This window comes from Chlorocebus sabaeus, chromosome 18 (genome assembly GCF_047675955.1).
Source record: "Chlorocebus sabaeus isolate Y175 chromosome 18, mChlSab1.0.hap1, whole genome shotgun sequence".
In the NCBI taxonomy this organism is placed as follows: Eukaryota; Metazoa; Chordata; class Mammalia; order Primates; family Cercopithecidae; genus Chlorocebus; species Chlorocebus sabaeus.
In genome coordinates, this window is record NC_132921.1 from 5,785,001 (window position 1) to 5,806,057 (window position 21,057).

The window sequence follows — 21,057 nt, forward strand, 5'->3', positions numbered from 1 at the left end:
AAATGCCCTTATTCTCTCCTGATGAGGTAAATTGATTTCAACTATTTAACTCCACACACAAGAATTAAGACAAGACTTAAGGAAATCAATCAGTAAACAATGCAACTCCTAAATCATGCACACTAGGGTCTACGCTTCTCAATAATGGCATATCAAACTTGGTTATCGTTTCTTAGGTTTATTGAAATCACAGGCCAATTATTAGTTTTCTACAACTCTTTAAAAAAAAAAACCTAATACTGCAAAACAAAAACAATAACCCTAGTTGATCAATTATATCCCTCTCATCTTAATTGGATGATATAATCTTTATACTTTTTAGACACCTTTGGCTATTACACAAATATGTTCAGTTTGTAACCCTCAAGTAAATGCAATAAATTATCAACACATGAATGAGTGGGAAAAAATAAAATTATTTTAAACAACACTTATAAGTGGGAAATACAAAACAGAGAAAGTGTTGGGGAGAGAGAGACAATATCAGAAAATGAAAGTAAAGCAATGTGCAAGCAATTTTTTTAAAAAATGTAAATTTGGGGAAAAGCAGAAAATAAAAGTGGATGGTAGGAGAAAGTAGGTAAGTTACATTTACTACATGCTAGTGAAAACAACCTAGAGAGAAAAAAATAAATACAAACCAAAGTTACATCAAGAACAAAAACAGGTATTACAAAAAGCGGAGAAATAAAGAAAAGAAATACTTAAAAGGAAGAAACAGTGGTCTACAAGGAAGAAACAGTGGTCTACCATTCTAGTCGAATAATTTAAGTACATCACTAAAACCATTTTGAATATTAAGTTTCCCATCAGTAAAATGGGGATAATAAGCATAAGGTAAACAAACCACAAAGCTATAGAAATCAACGAGTGAGATAAAAGTTAATCAAGGCTCTTTATTAAACCACAATACACTGCATAAGCACTATGCAGAGTACTAGGTATACTATTTTATATGTACATAGGGAATAAAATAAACTTAAAAGAATTTAAACTTAAAAGAATTTAACAAGACATGATGCCTAAAATAACTTTTATAAGTCACTGAGATTTTTAAGTTTTTGACTACTGAAAGAAATAAAGGTAAAGATCACGGAAGTAATGAAAATACGCATTTGGCCTATTTTCTAAACACAAAATTATTAAATAAAAGCATTAAATACAAAAAATAGGTATAGTTTCTATTATTTCTTACTTTCTCTCCCACTAAGCCCTATGTCAGAGCCATAAGAGATTTTCATGTTAACTATCCATCAAGTGCCTAAATATAAACATACCTATATTCTATAAAATTCCTCTCTCGATCACATTTGGATATTTTTAACAAGTAAGAAACTCTACTTTTCAAAAAGAAAAATGCTCCCCCAAAAGTGAAAGTAAAATAAATGGCTCTTAACGTGAAGTTATCCATAACGTGTACTTAAAACATGTAGTACAAAGCAATACATTTTTGAAATGTTTACCATGACATGAGCAGGTAAAACCTTGAGTAAACAAAACTTAAATTCTGAATTCTTAATCCTAACGACCTAATAGGAATTAGGCGTCTAATACATTCAGCTTCCTCTGTCAAACTAACTTAAACCCAAGATATACAGTAGTTAAGACTTGCCAATGGGGCAGGGCAAGAGGGGGTAATGGTATCTTAAAATTGATCCTGAAGATTCAAAAAAAATCAGTCTAGGTTCAGACAACTTATACAAAAGTTGAAAAGGTAGTTTTTGTCAAGGGTGTTGCTAATGCACAACCCTAAAACTAAGTGTTAGTGAAAAACACAAAACGTGCAGTTGATGAGCATCCAAAATCATCTAATTTTAAATAAAGAGCTGAAAAAGAGGTCAATTACAAATAATCTGAGACATTAATATTGAGTTCAATACTGTTTGTTGTTTCCATTAATTTCACCATAAAATATGAGTTTTCTTCTTCAAGAAAACCAAGAGGTTACTAAGAAAAAGAGTACACTATTCTGAGTAATAATTTCACTTTAAAAATGTGACTGCCCAATTTTTTAAAATTACTAATCAAGTCTATTTGAGAAATAACTCCTTAAAACTCAAATGATGAAGAGATCATTAAGAAAATTCTAAACGGCAGAGACTAAGATATTAACTACTAAGGAAAAGAAAACATAATGCAAGACCTTCTGTTTGTGACAAAATTATAGAGTTAATGTTCCTGAAAGATCACTTCACCTTTTAAAGCATGATTTTGTAAAAGGTAAAATTTATAGCAATTAAAGCTAATGAAGAAATGCAGCATGAGCTGCTTATGTTCAGGAACTAATAGGTCCACTGAGCATTTCTAAGATTATTTAGCCATCAATGATAATGAATTGGCTTTGTCAGTGAAGTTAATGTACAAATCCTCTCCAGTGCCAGTCATCTGATAACCAATCCTTGCACTTTTTCATGCTTTTCACTTTACTTTTTAACCTGTACACTCTGCCCTATCCCTTTGAAACACATGAAATATGGAACAACCTATGATACTTTTTCTGCAACATTGAAGGGTACCTAATTCACTACCATTCTGTTCCAACTACATAGATCAATAAGTATTCTTCAGTTTACTGCAATTCTTCAGAACTTTCAGAGTCACTGTTAAAATTATTGCTACCTAACTTTTAAATCAAATTTCATTGTAAAAAAATAAAGAGAACTATTATTTCCTAGTCTGATGACATTCAATGGCTGTCATAATTCGAAGAAATACAATTCTGGACTCTAGAATGCTTGTTCTACATACGCACACACACACATAGCTCTCTCTCTCTCTGAAGGCAGTATAAAACTCAATATATGTATAATCATTTACAATTCTGTATCTCCAGGATCAAATATATGAACTACTCATACAATATTTCAGTTGTATGTGGCAAGCAGTTAGCGAGCAGGGTGTGCACTGTTCAAATTATACAACTAATGCCAATCAATTATGTATTCTTTTTGATACCAGATACATTAAAAACTGTTCTGTGAAAAGCTTTCTTCTTCTCTTTCCAGGGTCTTAGTAACCTTAATTTAAAAATGAATGGAATTAGATCTCTATTGACAGAGTATGCAAAAATTGTTTACTTATTTCTCAGAAATGAGAGAAAAACTGCTTACTGCCACCTAATAGCAAATTTTCACTGGAGTCAGGGCCTTCTTCTTTCCTATAACTCATATGGTAAAAACAATAAGTGAGATATCTTTTAAACTTCCAAGACCTACAGCAATTAAAATGAACCATTTGACACTTGACCCTTGCAGCTAAAATCAGTAGTAACAAAACTCATTCTCCCACTGATCTTCAGGGGGCTTTAGGGCAAAGGGTCATCTTCATTTACTTTAGCTGCAAGTCACTGAACCATCAATTCTGCCAATGAATATATCACAGACCATGGTTCATAAAACTGCTTGCAAAGGTATTTGTAAAACTATCCTAAGGGTCAAAATACACAACTGCATCCTGGGATGAAGTGTACTGTCCAACAAATAACAGAACTTGTTTTTGACATAAAACGATCTTCTACTAAAAAAATAAAGCTAATAGAATACGCGCACATTGCATAATGTAAGTGAGCCTGTGGTATTTTGTGAATTAGCCATAAGAACTGCAAGTTTCTCAGGTTTCACATGAAGAATTTTTATATGATGCACTTATTAATTTCTCTAGCATAACAGCATTAAAATATACTTTTAATCAGAAGTAGGGTATTAAAATCCACCTCTGAATGTCCTATGTTATACCATATATGATCTAGCATTTTAAAACCTTTTAAACATTTCTGCTAAATTAATTAGTTTTGCATTAAGGCACCTTAGCACTGTCTATTAAATGCAACACATTTGAAAGACAAACATTATACATGATTCTTCAGAGAAAGAACCATTAACTAAAAAAGGAAATAAGTTTTGAAATAAAGTTACACAAAAATGCATAACAACTGTTTTTCTTCAGCATCATCCCTGTAATAATCAGTAACCAGTCATCTGAAATTAAATCTTTTGTTGTTTTCCTTATAGAATAAGTCCAATGGATCCAAAGAGCTACTAATGTGATAAAAATTAAAGCAGTACAGCAAAAGAAAAAAAAATACATATACATTCCTAAAGCTATATTATGTATTTTTTTATGTCTTTAAATGGAATTTATAGTTCTCTCTGGCAATGTGAATGAACATCCTATAATTTAGTCAATTTACAGATTACAGGTTCAAATTGACCTTGTAGCCCATAAAATTGCTCATCTTCAGTACAGGATTAGAAGTGGGAGAAGAATGTCATAACTGTATTTAAGGAATTTACCGTAACAATGGAAAGGAGGGTACGCATGCATAATTTTAGCCACTCTTACTCCTATGGGTTTTGAATTCCAAAACAATGGCTATCCTGCACATGCTTCCTGGTTCACACAGCAGGGACGTCTTCAGTTTACTCACCCACAGACATGACACTTGTATTCCCTCATCCCAAGGTGCCTTTTCACATGGTTTCTGGCATCTCCAAGCTGAGCTGTTGCAAAATGGCATATCTTGCACTTGAATGGTTTTGATCCTGAGTAAATGTAACATAAAATATGATTTGATTTTGAATAATACATCACTAATAGCTTAGAAAAGAGGACTAAATCTTAAATCATACCTTTAACCTAATTAAGAATTTCTGTACCCAAAATGGAATACTTGCATTCATTTATAACTTGAATAGACCGGATTCCATAATTATTTTACTCTGAAGACTTTGTTTCAGTGAGTCTTCCTAACTTCCACTAGCAATCCTAAGATTCAAACTCAAAAGTGAGACTGCTGAGCTGTACTAAGTAGATGAGATGAGCTACATAATTTTAAACATTTTTCTTACAATTCACAAAAATACATCTTAAAGTCACTCAACACTTCAAACGGAACATTTCTAAAACATAAATGCACACAGGGCAGCTGATATTTTAAAAAGCATATTTATCATCAAATACATTTCTCTGTGGTCACCTCCTTGTTTCCTCATATTCCTCCGGCTTTGAGTTTACTCACATTAAAACAATGGTATATTTCAGGTTTTTTCCTGACATTTATCTCAAATTATTATCTATATTTTTAATAACACAGTTTATAAATATACAGTAGATAAAATTTTATGCTTTTATGGTCATTTTTATAGTCAAAAATCAATGATGATTAGACAAACTGGAAGAACTGACATTTTGGTTATTAATTTCAAGGACAAATATTTCAACACAAAATGCATACAAAATTTGTTAAATCATTTCATAAAGAATAAGATTAAACTATACTCAAAAATGAGAAAATAAGATTATTTCAAAGTCTACACACTTAGTGTCAGTAATAGATAAGACTGAAACTGAAACATATTAACAGACGATCATTATCAACATTAATGAGAAACAACACTCTTTTAAGATATAAAGTATATACACCATTTCCAAACTTTCTAACCACTACATCTTCAAATAAATCAAAATTGTAAAAACCAATTTAAAATCAGTACAGTATGTTTCCAGACTTTTCATATCATATTTAGTACTTATATGGTGAAATACTGCCTCTACTATAGTTAGATAGAACATGAAATATGTGAACTTTAATAAATATACAAAAGGAGCTCAAATTTAAAAAATTGTAATAAATCATATTTGATCAATGAACCCTTTGTGCAGTGTCCTTGGGAAAAAAAAAAATCCTCCAAGAATACTTCGTTGAAATTGAAGCACTCAGTAAAAAATTTTAGAGTCTTAAATTTCAATTTAATTCCCAAAAGCTGACAAAAAAAGTGAAGCATTTAATTTTCATCTTCCAACAGAAATAAAAAAGTCAACAGTACTAAGCACCGGCAGACAAGGTTGAATATTTCACAGTTCAATGACAATGAAGCCAGATCTCTTAATATTTCCATTTCTGCTGTTAGAAGTAGATGTAAAATATATTTAGCACCTGAATGGTTATATCTAGTCAGGTTTATATGTTTAAATGTCAAAAGCAGGTTTAGACTGCAGCTTACAGTAATCATGTTCTATCAGTCACATTAGAAACTACAGTTTATTTAAATGATTCTGAGACAACTAAACCTATCACTGCTTTCAACCTTTCACTAAGACATAGAATTTCTTTGTAAAGTGTGTGAAGAACCAATTTACCAATACTTTGAATTTAAATGCTCTAAAGATAATAGGGTCATTAGGACATTATTAAGTAACAATAATATTAGGACTCGAAACAAAGAAGACCAACCTCTCCCAATATTTGTACTACAATGTTGGTGAACGGATGTAAAAGGCCTCATGGGTTGGAGTTTTCGTTCTGCTCACACAGCACAGCCATGTGACTAGCTCCTCCTCCTGTGGCACAGATGCCACAGAGAAACGGACATGGGGTCTCTGGTGTGTTCAATTTACTGTACATGGCTCCTTTGCGGAAAACTCTAGTTTCTGCAGGTCTCAGTGATCACAGCACAGCATGCTGACAATACATAAATGAGTTATTGTGTTGACAGCTTCACCCAGAATTGTGGAGGCCTTGACTATTCTTCACATCTTATATTCAGAGTAGACTGTGTTAATATCTCCTTTCTGTGCCATAAAAATTCAAATGCTAGCAGAGGTAACACTTCTCCGCATTTTAAAAAAAAAAAAAGCGGAGGGGGGCCTTTTTTCCTAACTAATAACATTTCCATTTTTAAGTTTGCTATGCACATTCCAAAATAAATGCAGGCATAGCATTTATAAGACAAAATTGTAAAATTGCAGATCTCTAAATATTTCTCTCACGTACATTTTGATTATTAAAAACAGTATTATTTGCAATAGTTCCATTCCTTGGAACAGCACTATTCGCAGTAGGTTTTTTGGTTTTCATTCGGTCCATAAGGTTTTTTCAAAGGGAAAAACTAAAGAGGCTCTCTATCTTTCCGGTACCTTGTTACTTTACTGAAAGAATTTCAAAGACTTTAAAATCCAGGTCTTCACTCAGGCCTACAGGGGCTCCTCAACCATCAATCATTACTAATTGCTATGCATACATAGATGTGCCATTAGCATTAAACAGAAAATACCAAATGAAAGCCTTTAGATCTTAAAGGAATGAAGGAAGTTGTATATTACTGATCATCTAACGACTACAGCCATCATTCTACAATTCTCCCTAAACATTTAAACGCTTCATTCATTCATTCATCTGCTCATTCATTTATTCACTCATCAAGATATACCAAGAGCCAACTAATGTGAGACACAGATGAAGCAGTGAACAATGTTAAGTATTTGAGGTCACTGTGCTTAAAGTCTACAAATTAACTCTCCTACTGAGCTGTCTGTCCTTTGTCACATATTGAGCTACAAACACTACCAGCCCTAACTTCAGAATTTCTTAGTGAAGTCACACACTCCCTATCTCCCTGGAACATTTTGAGATGGCATTAGTGACCAGAGCACTCTAAACATAAAATGAATGGCTTCAGACAATCTGGTAGCTTAACAGTAGCCCATGCTACATGAAATAAAAGCTTTAACAGACCAATGCAGGAGAAACAAAAAGGAAGTTTTTTAGTCCTGCTAGTGTAATGTGAAAGGAAGACTGCCCTTTCTGGTCACGTTGACTGCTTCACAGAAGCAAGCACACGGGGAGACTGGAGGATGCTTTTTCCTACAATGCTTGATAACCAAAACTCATTGATTTCTCATAGTGCTGCTTTTATCCTGCTAAGGATGGGAAGAAAAGGTTATATAAAACATATAGTAAATCACAAAATATGAAAACAGGGATTGGAAGAGTAAGCTCTTTTCCAGTTAACCATTAATAACAGCCTCTGCATTACTATTTTATGGACATAAGCAAAGTATGTGAAAAGCAATTCATTTTAAGATGCTCCAAGAAAAAAAAAACCCTGAATTAAAACCTGGAGACCAACTTCCCCAAAAAATGACTTGCAGAATTGAAATGGTAGACTTGTACTGTGTCCTCAGGAACAGGGCTCTTGGTAGTGTTTCAAAGCACAATAAAAATGTACTTTCTGATAAGCCAACACAAGATGTTAAAAAAAAAAAAAAAAAAAAACTATGCTAACTTTTACTAAATGTTACAATCAATGATGTAACTTATATAAGTAGGGTTACTTTGTCACATATTGATAGTTACCTCACTTTCACATCCACATTAACTTGATTTTAAATGCAATTAATACATATAGTCAAGGAAGACTAATGGACTACATTCTGCACTTAACCTGGTGGACATTTTCAAATGGCACAAGTGACCAGTGCAAACCTATTTTGCATTGTAAACGACTAAATAAATCTTAATGGATTAAGAATGATCAGCTATCAACACACAAGGGAAATTAAGTGCTGAAATGCCTACATTGATTATTTTAAATTATTAGCCTTACTCTGTTCTTGAATTTGTATGCTTTTAGTGAGCTTTAACACATTTACAAGACTTATTGACTATAATTACAAGAGAATTCAAGTAATGGACACATCAATTATAAGCAACATGTCTTGACCAGACAGTTGCATAAAGAATTCTAAAAAGAGCTCCATTAGCATCTTCCTCTTAGTTTTATTCAGTTTTATCTGCCTTAAGAGGGCATATTAAGAAAGTACATATTTTCTGCGCATGTGAACAAGCCTTCTTCCTAAAACTGTATCATTTCAGAAAGTTGCAACAAGGCACTGAGAGAGATACTAACAGTGCAAACAAATAAGCATTTGGACTTATTCCTCAAAAATGGCTGCAGTGCATGGGAATATTTGGGATCAAAAGTACAATGTTTGTATTTATTTAGATTAATCTTATGCAGGTTGCCCCATTACTTCCTTCAATGAAAAACTTTTATCTATCTTTAATCACCCTAAACTGGTAATAATGCTTCACACGCTTTTGTCTTCTTCCTTGTAACCATGTACTAAGTTTCAAAAACTGTATGAATTTAAAGTATAGCTTTAATAATAAGCCATTATTTAAAAGTACAGTAAAATAAACCTTACAGTTTTAATGAAAATATGTTCATTGAAATGTGAATTTATTATTCAAATCCACTCATAAATTCAACCATGAAGACAGAACTTGTCTAAGCAGAGCACAATGATTTAGAAAAGCTGTCTGTTTAAAATAAAGAATGTATGGCAGGTTTATAGAAACAGTGCAGTGAATTTTTACATAAATTTAGAACAGTAGCTTATGCATTTTCCACCAAAAAAAATGTTTTTTAAAAAACTTTCCACCTAAAATTAAACATTAAAATGGAACACTAACTGTGACAGAGCACAGAGACTAAATCAGGTGCTCCCTCCAGGAACAGCAGATCCCCAGCACATGTTAACTTTGGAAAGTGGTGGCTAATTTTGACCCACAAAGGTAGAATCTTGTTACCTGGAAGTTATACTTTTGGATATAAAGTATCTATTAATGAATATTTTTACATCCCTAATATTGTAAGAAAATCTGATTACTCCATACCTTAAAAGTCACTTAACATGTCTTCTGAAATTATAAGGTGCCACTTAATATACACTTTGGAAAACCAAATAATTAGGACTGAGAAACAACTGAAAAGCCACAACAGACAGCAGTTTTTAAAAGGCATCAGAGGGACTAGGCTTTTTGACAAAATTAAAAGAAACTTGTCAACTAACCTGCCTTTGAAATCACTAGGGCTTAATTACCCTTAAGAATGTTGAGTGTCAACAATGACTTATTACAGACAAGCAGAGCAGCACACAGTCGGGAAACGTGAACCGGGTGCAAAGCCAGTGAGCAGCCACAGGTAGGGCTGCACTATCTGGATGGGACAAATGGCCCAGCGTCCTCACTGGCTCGGCTTGCTGCAGAGCGACATACCTGTATGAGTGCGAATGTGTGCCAGGAAGGCCATCGAGTTGCTGCTTCGACACATCTTCCCACAATACTTGCAGACGTTTCCCTGGTTTTCCTCCCTCTCGCGGTTGATTTGCTCAGTGTCTTCCACTATATACTTATTCACCTCCCGTAGCAATTCCTCATGCTGTCCTTTAATATGTAGAAATAAATTCTGTTCAGAATCAAAGGGCTCCGTGCACTTGACACATTTAAAGGTGGCCCCTCCCTCCGGAAGCTCTTCCACACTGGCCTGCTCATTTCTCATGTGGCCGGCACTAGCCAGATGCTGGTGAAGGTTGCTTTCGGTATAGAATGACTTTCCACAGAGTAAACAATGGAAGTGCTTCTCTTTTGTAGGATGCTTCATGGCTATGTGAACGTTCAGTCCACTCAGTCCATCTGCTAAGAAGCCACAATCGTCACAGCGAATTCGTGTAGACTCACCAAGGGAACTGCCTTCAGATTTCTTCTTTTTCACACCTTGAGCACAGTCTTTCAAGGACAGTTCACTAATTCTCACTCCGGTTGCTATCAAGCCCTCTTCAGACTGGTCTATCAACTCACCATCTTCAGGGTTCTTTATTCTTATTATGGAGGAGTCAAACCGGCCAAAACTGTACATGGCCTGCCCTTTATCATCAATACTAATGATAGTTTCATAGACGTCATTACTTTCAACTGTGCTATCAGAAGCTGGGCCATCCTCCTCCAAAATAATTTCTGTTTCATCTTGTGAATTCATCAGAATTTCCTTATTCTCCAGAGTGGGATCTTCTTGGACACCTTTCAAGTCTTCCAAACCATGACCACGTGTAACTTTGTTCTGACCCCCGCTCTCCAGATTTCCCTGTTCTCTGGTTATTCTTGTCACAACAAGCACAGGGCTTTCAGCCGAGCGCTCCCCATCGAGCGGTGCAGGGCACAGGTGTCTGTGGGGGACAACACCTCCACCATCTCCTGCACTTCCTCCTTCACCCTCACAATGGACACGCAGCTCACCTGTATCATTTGATACCTCGTGGTTTTTCTTTGCTATCTCACAATTTAAAGCAGAGCTTCCTGAATTTTCATTTTGAAATCTGCTTGGGGAGCCATAGTTTGAGGAAATAATAGTAAGGGACATCATCTCCTCAGGTTTCCTAACTGTATCCTTGACAGGAGCCTGTTGGAAAGTCTCACAAAAGGAATGGTCTTCATTGAAATTAGATTCTTCTTCAGTCTCAACTTCTACAGAGTCAGCAGCGCAGAGCACTTTAGACATATCTAAATTAGTATTCTCATTTAAAATAGAGCAATCTGCAGCATTTCTAGATTTAAGAGTATCAGATGGTTGATCTGAAATTATCTGAAATTCCTCAGAATTTTGTTGATGCTCTTCTTCAGGCATAATGATGTTTTTGGACATGTCTGCAGAACCTGCTTCTACATTAGCAGAGTTGAGATAAGACTGCCTTTTCATTTTGTGTTTCTCTGTTGCTGCATGCCTGGTCATCTCGCGACGAGTCACCGCGTAGTAATCGCATGCCATGCAGTAAAACTCAAACTCTTTTGTATGTTTCCGTTTTACATGCAGCTCTAGAGAAGCCGAGGAGTGAGCACTAAACTCACAGTGCACACACTTATTCTCACCTGTGCCTGTAACATCTCTCTGGGAGTACACATCCCCCTGCTGGGCGAAGTCCTCTGGCTCTAAAGATATTTGCTCCTTTTTATCAAGAAGATGGCTGTTAACTTCTCCATCTAGAGAATGAAATACATTTTCAACTTCGGCTTCAACTGAGTTTCCATGATCTGGCTTTTGTAAAAAAGAGGTGGGTGATTCAGCAGGTTTGTTAACATGTTCATCTGACATGGTCACTGCTGAGCCAGCATTCTTCTTACCGGCTTCAAGGCTACCCCCTTCAGGGCCAACAATGATATCTGAACTGTGTTTTCCACTTGCTTCTATTTCTACCCGTCCTTTATGTTTCTTGGTGGCACAATGACGTTCCATATCTCCCTTAGTTACAGTGTAATACTTACACACTTTGCATAAATAACTATACTGGTGACTGTGTTTTCGTCTAATGTGAACAGTCAAGTTTGTAATACTAGAGGCCAAAAGACCACAGTGTGAACACGTCCGTGAGATGTTACCTTTAGGTCTCCCTCTCTTTGGAGTAGTGGTCGAAGCTAATTCATCATCTTTGGTGCTACCACCAGACTGTGACAGCTCCTTAGGCGCCAGCATGCCCTTCTCAAGATAAGAATGCTCTTGTAATTGCACACCTACATGGCCTTCAATCCTTCCATTTCCAGAAACATTAAACTCTTCTTTTTTATCATTTGCACCTATGCATACCCTTTCAATACATTCTTCAAAGCTTAAGCCAATATTATTTTTCTTAGCATTTTCAAGATGCTTGCTTCTTTTAATGTGTTTCTCCATTCCTTCTTTGCTCAATGAATAAAGATTACAAGCTTTACAAAGAAAATGATAGTCCTGACCATGCCGAAGCTTTATATGTCTCGTGAGAACAGTAGAAGATCTTGTCTTATAAAAACACTTCTTACACTGAAACTGAGGCTTACTGGAATGCCTCACTTCATTACTATGGCTTACCCTGGACGTCACAGGTTCTTCCTGAGATGCTTTTCCTGAGTCATCCATAGACTCTTTTGAGTTTTCTGATTCTAAAGTACTTAAAGGTAAAGTCTGTAAAACCAAATCACTGTTAGATGATTGCAAAGTCTTTGGTTGAACCAATGAACTAAGATGTTTCTCGGTGGCTTTGTGTTCTTCCATGCCTTTTTCAGACAAAAAGAACAGGTTACAAGGGGTGCAAAGAAAATGCATATTGTGCTTTTCCTTCATGTGGTCTCTAAGATTTATTTCATCCAAGGATATAAATGAACAACACTGACAACTCAGGACAGAAGCAGTTTGCTGATGCTGGTTACTGTGCAAATGTTCATCTAAGTCCCTTCTTGACATACTAGAAAAGTCACAAGTATGGCAGTAAAACTTGATCTCTCTGGCATGGCACCTTTTCACATGAATTTCCAAATCTGTCCTATTTGTAGCTACTTGCCCACAGTCCGTACAAGCACACAACGTCTGAGAGTCAGAAGCTGGCTTCACTGCTGGCGAGTCCAGCCCGGAGTCCGGAGGATGGGCGCTCCCCCGGCCCTGCTCTGCCTCCTGGGTTTCTGAGGTAGTCACACACAGTCTCTGTACGCTGCTGCTCGCTTCCAGGTGTTTCAGCACTGACTCTGCATCGTGTGTTTTCATCTGTGTTCTCAAGTGTTTCATATACATCCGCTGAGTTTCACTTGTGCCTCTTTTAATTCCCAAAAGATTAAACCTTTTCTTTGCCTGGCCCTTCAAGGTGAAAGTGCTGCTTCGTCGACGAAAGCTATTACCCAACACGAGAATATTTCGCTCGGGTCTTGGCCTCGAGGTTACACTGATACCGTGTGCTGCTGCCTGCAGGGTATTTTTCGTAGATTCCAATTTCTCTAAGAGACCCTCTGAGGTTACTAAGGTGTCTAGCTTTTTACTCTGGTTTTCAGGATTCTGAGCTACACCAAGGGAAGTAACATTTTCTTCAACAATCTCTACTTCCTGTGACGAAGTATTTCTGGAAGGCATCATTTCAACAAGAAGCTCACTGCTACTACCACTTTGTTTAGAAATACTTCCTCTGAAATCTTTAAATTTGCTTCCCACATTTTGTAATCCTTTTGGATCACTATTCTTTGCTATTGGTTTAGAAGTTCTTGGTTTTGAGTGAACACTTTTTGTTGCCACTGTACATGATTTTTTAGGAAAAGGTTGTTTTGTTAAGATCTGTACAAATCCTCCCCGAGCAGCCAGATTCTGACGACGGAGATGTGTTTTGCCAAGATAATGTGCATTCAACAGGTTTTCTTCTGCACACTGGAAACCACAAAGATCGCAAGAAAAGACCTTCTGTGTCCCATGTGCTTGTTTGATATGCATATGTAGCGCTGAGCTGCTCTCTGCTTTGTGGCTGCAGTGACAACAGGTATGTTCCTTAGACTGCTGCACGTGAGACTCAGCATGTTTTTCCAAGTCAGAGCAAGAAGAAAACAAATGCCCACAGATGCTGCACTTGAGAACTGGATCTACACTCCCAGTGGTACAACTAACACTAATTTCTTTCAGGGGGAAAGGCGATTCTCTTTCCAGATCAAGGGAAACCATTTCCTGAGCAGATGTTTTTTCAGTGTCTGTTTTCAGAGAAACAACATCAATAGTGCTAAAATTGCGAGAAGGAGAAAGGGCATTTGGGAGACCCGTGTCTCCAACTGTGCCGTCGCTCAGAAAGGTCTCCTTCCCTGTTTCATCTAATGCAATACCCTCTTCTGTGACTGAGCTCTCAGAAGTTTCTAACTGACAAACACCTTGCTTTCCAGATTTAAGGGGCTCTGCCTCATCTAATCTCCTACGTTTGGAAGCATGTTTATTTATGTCTTTTATAACAACACTATCAAAGTTCGATGATTCTGAAAAACCTCTTTTGCCCACAGAATTCTCAGGGAAACTTGCTGTCACATCAGACACAGGCCCACCATCTTCATTATGGGATGAAAGCTTTGTCAAGTCTTGTGCTTCTTTGTTTATCTTTCCATCCTCGTCATTTTCAGGTTTATTCTCACTATCCATCATTAATAAAGTGCTGACGATGCTTCTATCCAAGGAGGCTCGCTGGCACTCATAACCTGTGAAGTAAACAAACATGGTATTAAGTTTTGAATATAACGACACACGTATTAGTCCAAAACTAGATGAAAAAGTATCATGAAGTTAGCCCCAGTGAAACGCCCTTTATACTGAGATGCATTTGATTACATCTCTAAAGTCTTTTATTAAAAAGTATGAAGTAGGATTTTAGGAACACCACGTCACCCTATTGTTGACTCCGGAAAAAAATACTATGATATCTTTGGTAGAAAAAGTGATTTCTCAACAAGCCTGCAGAAAAACTCCCATATTTCAGGTCTCTGTACCAGTATATTTCAATTTACTATCCTTTAAAAAAAAAAAAAAAAGAGAGAGAGAGAAGCTCTCCTTTCAAAATACATCTCAATGAGCTCCTACTCTGTAAAATATATTAAAACGAAAACTGCTGTGACGGAAGTCAAGAAAGCCTTCCCCTCCTTAACCTCTGACAGAAGCCCAAGTCCTATATAAAAGAAACACAATTTTAAAACAACTGTTTCGGCCGGGCTCCGTGGCTCAGGCCTGTAATCCCAGCACTTTGGGAGGCCAAGGCGGGCGGATCACGAGGTCAGAAGATGGAGACCATTCTGGCTAACATGGTGAAACCCCGTCGCTACTAAAAATACAAAAAAATTTAGCCGGGCGTGGTGGCAGCACCTGTAGTCCCAGCTACTCGGGAGGCTGAGGCAGGAGAATGGCGTGAACTCGGGAGGTGGAGCTTGCAGTGAGCCGAGATCGCGCCACTGCACTCCAGCTTGGGCGACAGAGCAAGGCTCTGTCTCAAAAAAAAAACAAAAAAAACAAAAAAAAACCAAAAACCAGTTTCATCCTTTTCTCCTAAAGCAAAGAGCTTTACCATGATTTTTCTAAATATATTCCAATGAACAACACGTATAATCTCATTACATATCACCATTCACGCTCAAGCTCTTTTACCAATGAAAAACCACTTCTAGTCCAGCTGTCAATCATTAATTTCCTCATCTAACAGTCATTTTATATTGTCTGAAGGTTAATGGCAAAGGGAAATGTCAGTGGTAGAGTACAATTAATGGAGTAAATTTTGAGGAAAAAAAGAATTTTATTGAATAAAATCCCTTGAAATCAATAATATTGATTTTATTTTTCATTATGCTATTTAATTCAATTAAAACATATCATTTTCCATTTACTTTACACCATGATTGGAATTTTCAGCCAAATGCCACTTGATTCCATGTTAATAAAAAGGCATCAATGTATTATAGTCTCGAGGCTAATGATAACTATTTTAAACTATTTTAGCTATTTTTTCCATAACATTGACAAATCAAATGAAGCCTATTGCTTTGACTCAGCTAAAATTAGGTAACAAAAATATACTTATAATGTAGGGCACGGAAAGCATGAACACCAAGAGAAAAAAACAAGTAAATTGAACTTCATCAAAATTAAAAACTTCAAAAGACACTATGCTTCAAAGGCCACTATCAAGAAAGTGAAAACAGAGCCCACAGAATGGGAACACATTTTTGCAAATCAGATATCTGATAAGGGACTTGCATCTAGAATATATTTTAAAAACTGTTGTTATTCAATACTCAATTGTAAGATAAATCAATTTAAAATGAGTAAAGAATACAAAATACATTTCTTCATTGAAAATATACATAATACGCATATGAAAAGATACTCTACATCAGTAGTCACTAAAGAAATGCAAATCAAACCCACAAGGAGATACCACTTCAAACCCACTAAGACAGCTATACTCAAAAAATGAGATAACAAGTGTTGGTAAGAATGGGGAAAAACTGGAACCCTCATAACACTACTAATGGGAATATAAAATGGTGCAGCCACTTTGGAAAACAGTCTACCAGTTCTTTAAACAATTAAACATGGTGCTAGCATATAGTACAGTAATTCTACTGCGAGGCATACACAGCCAAGAGAAACAAAAACATATATCCACCCAAAAACTTGTATACAAATGCTGATTGCAGTATTTATTCATAATAGCCAAAAGGTAGAAACAACCCAAATGTTTATCAATGGATGAATGAATCAAGAAAATATGGTATCCGCACAATGAAATATTATTCAGTCATAAAAAAGAATGAAGTATTGGCCAGGCACAGTAGGTCTTGCCTATACTCCCGATGCTTTTGGAGGCCAAGGAGGGAGGATGGCTTGGGTCCAGTAGTTCGACACCAGCCTGGGCAACATAGCAAGACCCCAACTCTACAAAAATAAAAAATAATAAAATCAGTGGCAAGTGCCTGTGGTCCTAGCTCTGGAGCAGAAGCAGGAGGATTTCTTCAGCCCAGGAATTCAAGGCTGCATTGAGCAATGATCACACCACTGCCCTCCAGCCTGGACGACAGAGACAGAGACCTTGCCTCTAAAAATATAAGTAAAAATAAAATTTAAAATGAAGTACTAACATGCCACAATGTGGATGGCCCTTAGAAACATCATGCCAAGTGAAGATCATGTTCTATATCATTCCTTTTTACATGAAATGTCCAGAATAGAGAAATCTATACACACAGAAAAATAGACAGCCCTTGATTTCTTAGGGCTGCAGGTAGGCAGGCAGAATGGAGGATGAGAGCTAAAGGGAAAGAGGTTTCTTTTTGAGCTGATAACAATGTTTTAAAATGTACTCTGGTGAAAGTGGCACACATCCATGAATAGATTATAATACTAAAATCAACAGAACTGCAAATATCTCAATAAAGCTGTTTAAAATATATAAGTTGTCATATATTATCTATAACATAAAAATATTTGAAAAAGAGTAAAAAGATAAATATACCTAGTTTTATTGCACTTATAAGATACTCAACATTAGTTCAGATACATTCCTTCAGAACAGGTTCCAGAAAGTATAAATTCTGTAAGAGTAGGTGTTTTAAGTGAATAAAACATCTCTGGTCGAATATGTTTAGAAAACTCTAGTTTGTGAGCCAGCTGTGGTGGTGTGAACCTGTAGTCCCAGATACTCAGGAGTCTGAGGTAGGAAAATCACTTGAGCCTCAGAGTTTGAGGCTGCAGTGAGCTACGACTGAATCACTGCACTCCAGCCTGGGCAACAGAGTGAGAGCCTGTCTCAAAAAAAAAAAAAAGAGAGAGAGAGAGAGAGAGAAAGAAGGACAGAAGGAAGGAAGGGAAGGAGGGAGGGAAGGAGGGGAAGGAAGGGAAGGAGGGAGGGAAGGAGGGGAAGGGAGGGGAGGGGAGGGGAAGGAGGGAAGAAGGAAGGCAGACAAGCTGAACAAACATTTCTTTACCACAGGATTTCTCGGTACACAAGAAATTCCCAACCTTATTTGATTACAGAACCCTTTGTTTATAAAGAATCAAGAGACCGGTGTAGCAAAGGATCCTTAGGAAATGCTCTTTTGGCTGGGCACAGTGGCTCACGGCTGTAATCCCAGCACTCTGGAAGGCCAAGGTGGGCAGATCACTTGAGCCTGGGAGTTGGAGACCAGCCTGGGCAACAGGGCGAAACCCTATCTCTAACCAAAAAAAAAGAGGAAAAAAAAACAGAAATGCTCTTTTCCATAAAGCATTGGTTTGCTATTCAACATTTGCAGTTGAAGAGTAAAGGGAGGAAAGGAAGTACGAAAGAATCATGCACCCCATTTTAAAACCTTCGCTTAGTGCCTACGATGTGCCAAGTATTCTTGCTTGTTGATGCTGGATATACAGCAAACACCACCCAAAACCTAAGTCCTGTGAGAGCTTACACCGTAAGAGATGAGACGTCGAGACAATACATTGCTTAAAACAGATATATTGTCCAATCCAGGGCAGCTGCTTCTGGTCAAGATCAAGTCCCAGGGACTAGATTTACTCTCATGTTTGAAACTACTATAAAAAAAAAGGTAAATAAAACCTGCGAAGCAACAGTGCAAGACAGTCGACATCAGACACCAAAGGACAGTGATTCCTGAGACGAACACACTAGGTGAGCCCGGCTTACTGCCTGACAAGTACACAGGCCATAGCACAAGGAGGGGCATTATAAGTTGAGGATAAAACAAAGGAGAGGAGAAAAGTGGAGAGAAAAAAGAGGCCCAGAGATCTGCAGAGGTGACCTCCCAGGAATCCCTATCAAGATACAGAGCCCTGCCCTCCTTCCAGCAAGATGCCTCATGCACCTTCACAGTTGGTCCCTGGTAACACCAACCCTCCACCATGGCAATCACTGTTCAGAATTCTTCCACAATCGTTTAGTTTTGCCTGGTCTAGTAAAATGGCACCATGCAATACGCTCTGTGGGGGAAGGGGGGTCTGGCCTCTTCGGCTCAGCCTGAGGCTTTTGCTGCATGTGTCAGTAGTGTGTTCCACTGCACTGCTGGGTTATAGGATACTCAACAGATACACCACAGTTCTGCTGATAGACATTAGGGCTGTTTCCTTTTGTTACTATTGCAAGAAAGCTGCTATGAATATTCTTAGTTCAACAAATATGTACTGAGCACCTACCAAATGAAAGGAACTGCAGTGCTACCAACGCACTCATGCACTGAGATAATATACTGTGGGAGTCACATGACATACACACCGGTGACTTCAATACAAGGCCGTACATGATCATGTGTATAATACAAACTAAGATCTACAGCAGTATACTTGAGCAAGAATATTCATGTGTTTTTACAAACATCTTTTTTCTTTTGTGTAAATATCCAAGAGTGATACTGCTGGGTTACAGGGCAGATGGACGTCCAACTTCATGAGAAACTGCCTGACTGATTTTCAAAGTGCCTGTACTGTTTTGCATTGCTAGCAGCTATGTATAAGAATTCTGTTTGACCCACACCCTCACCAACATTTGGTATCAGTCTTTTAAATTTTAGTCACTCTAGTGTGTATGGTTTTAATCTCCATTTCCCTGATGCCTAGTGATGGCACTGAATACTTTTTGATGTGCTTCGTTAGTCTTTTGGCTGTTTCTTAATTTGGTTGTTTTATTATTGAACTGCTTACGTATTCTGGATATAAATCCTTTGTTAGATATATGTTTAACAAACATTTTCTCCCTTTTCATTTGATTAATGGTGTCTTTGATAAACAGAAGTTTTAAATTCTGATGAAATCAATGCTTTTTCTGTTATGGTTATTTATGTGTCTAGTTTATTTTCCGTCTCTCCGTGCTAGACTGTAAAGGCATGATTTATTTTATCCAGTCATATATCCCAAGAGCCTAGAACAGTTCCAAGCACTTGTAAGGTACTAGAATGAATGAATGCCTCATTGTGATATAAGAAATGTCTAATATCTAAGTATTTACAGGTGAAATAAAAAATGCCTGCAACAAACTTTAAAATAGTCCCGGAGAGGGAAGTGGTGAAGTTATGTGATAAACATCAAAGCTGAGTGACAAGCACATGGGGATTCATTATATTATTCTATCAACTTTTGTATATGTCTATATCTATACAGATAGATACAAGGTTTAAAAAACCTGTAACAGAAGTTCTGCTAAGCATTTTAATGCTTAGCCTAAAACAGCAGGAACTCCCTTTCCATGCCCAGCCTACCACCTCTTCATCTGCTGCAGCACACGACTGTCCCTTTTACTAGGCACCAGCAGGAGTTCCACCTTCCAAATACATAAAGGGAACACACAACACTACATTACTTACGGAAGACATACACACACACACACACATTTGCTTAGAGTGAACATTCTGTTGAGGGCATCTGACTCATGTTTTTACGGACAAAAGAATGACAACTACATGAATGCTCAGAAGCAAAATAATTAGAGCCTTCATCTTCTAAATAATGGCTGCAAGAATTCTAGAACAAAAGGAAAAAAAGTTTCCACATTTGTTATTTCACAACTGAATTTCTAAATTAATGAAATAACCCAACATCTCACTATATCAAGAAATAACAACAAACATTCAACAAATAAACATTGAAAGCCTACCACATGAAAGGAACTGTAGTGACACAAATGCACTCATGCGTTGAGATAAGATTCTGTGGGGGCCACATGACATACACACCAAGGACCTCAATACAAAGTCATACATGATCACGTGCACGATGCAAACTAAGATCTACAGCAGTATACGAGAGCAAGGGATCACACTCCCAAGTAGAGTATTTAACTCAGATAGCACAAATATCAATTGAGCCTAACCTTGAGGAAACTAAAACCGTTTGTCTTTTGTTGAGGGGGCAAGTAGGAACAGTTAAACATCTCAAGGAGAAGGCAGCGATCGGGCAAAGCCCGAAAACACAAACCACGAGCATGTAAGAAAGCTCTCGGCCACCCAGAGGGCCACAGCGCTGGCTTTCCACCACAGACTTAGAAAACTGGCAGCTGATCGAGCAGGTCCAGATCACAGAAGGCTCCCTATTAAGAGCTGGATTTTATTCAGTGGAGCCAGTGGGGAGTCACTGAGACACAGTCCTGCTTTAGGAAGATTAATTTTTCAAGATGCAAGACATACTGAAGGCAGAGACAATCTAA

At 37.2% G+C, this 21,057-nt stretch overlaps 1 protein-coding gene across 2 annotated transcripts in view; it reads right to left on the reverse strand.

The window, feature by feature from the left end:
• Positions 1-21,057, reverse strand: part of ZNF407 (zinc finger protein 407) — a 461,011-nt gene that overhangs the window by 413,572 nt on the left and 26,382 nt on the right. Inside the window, exons 2-3 of one of the 2 annotated variants that reach the window (XM_008013765.3) lie at positions 9,839-14,581; positions 4,427-4,541 (exon numbers count right to left, since the gene is read on the reverse strand). In XM_008013765.3, the coding sequence (XP_008011956.3) occupies positions 4,427-4,541; positions 9,839-14,528 (4,805 nt within the window). In that variant the 5' untranslated portion in view covers positions 14,529-14,581. Of the gene's footprint in view, positions 1-4,426; positions 4,542-9,838; positions 14,586-21,057 lie in introns of those variants that run through there. The other variant, XM_073006236.1, reaches the window with a different exon arrangement.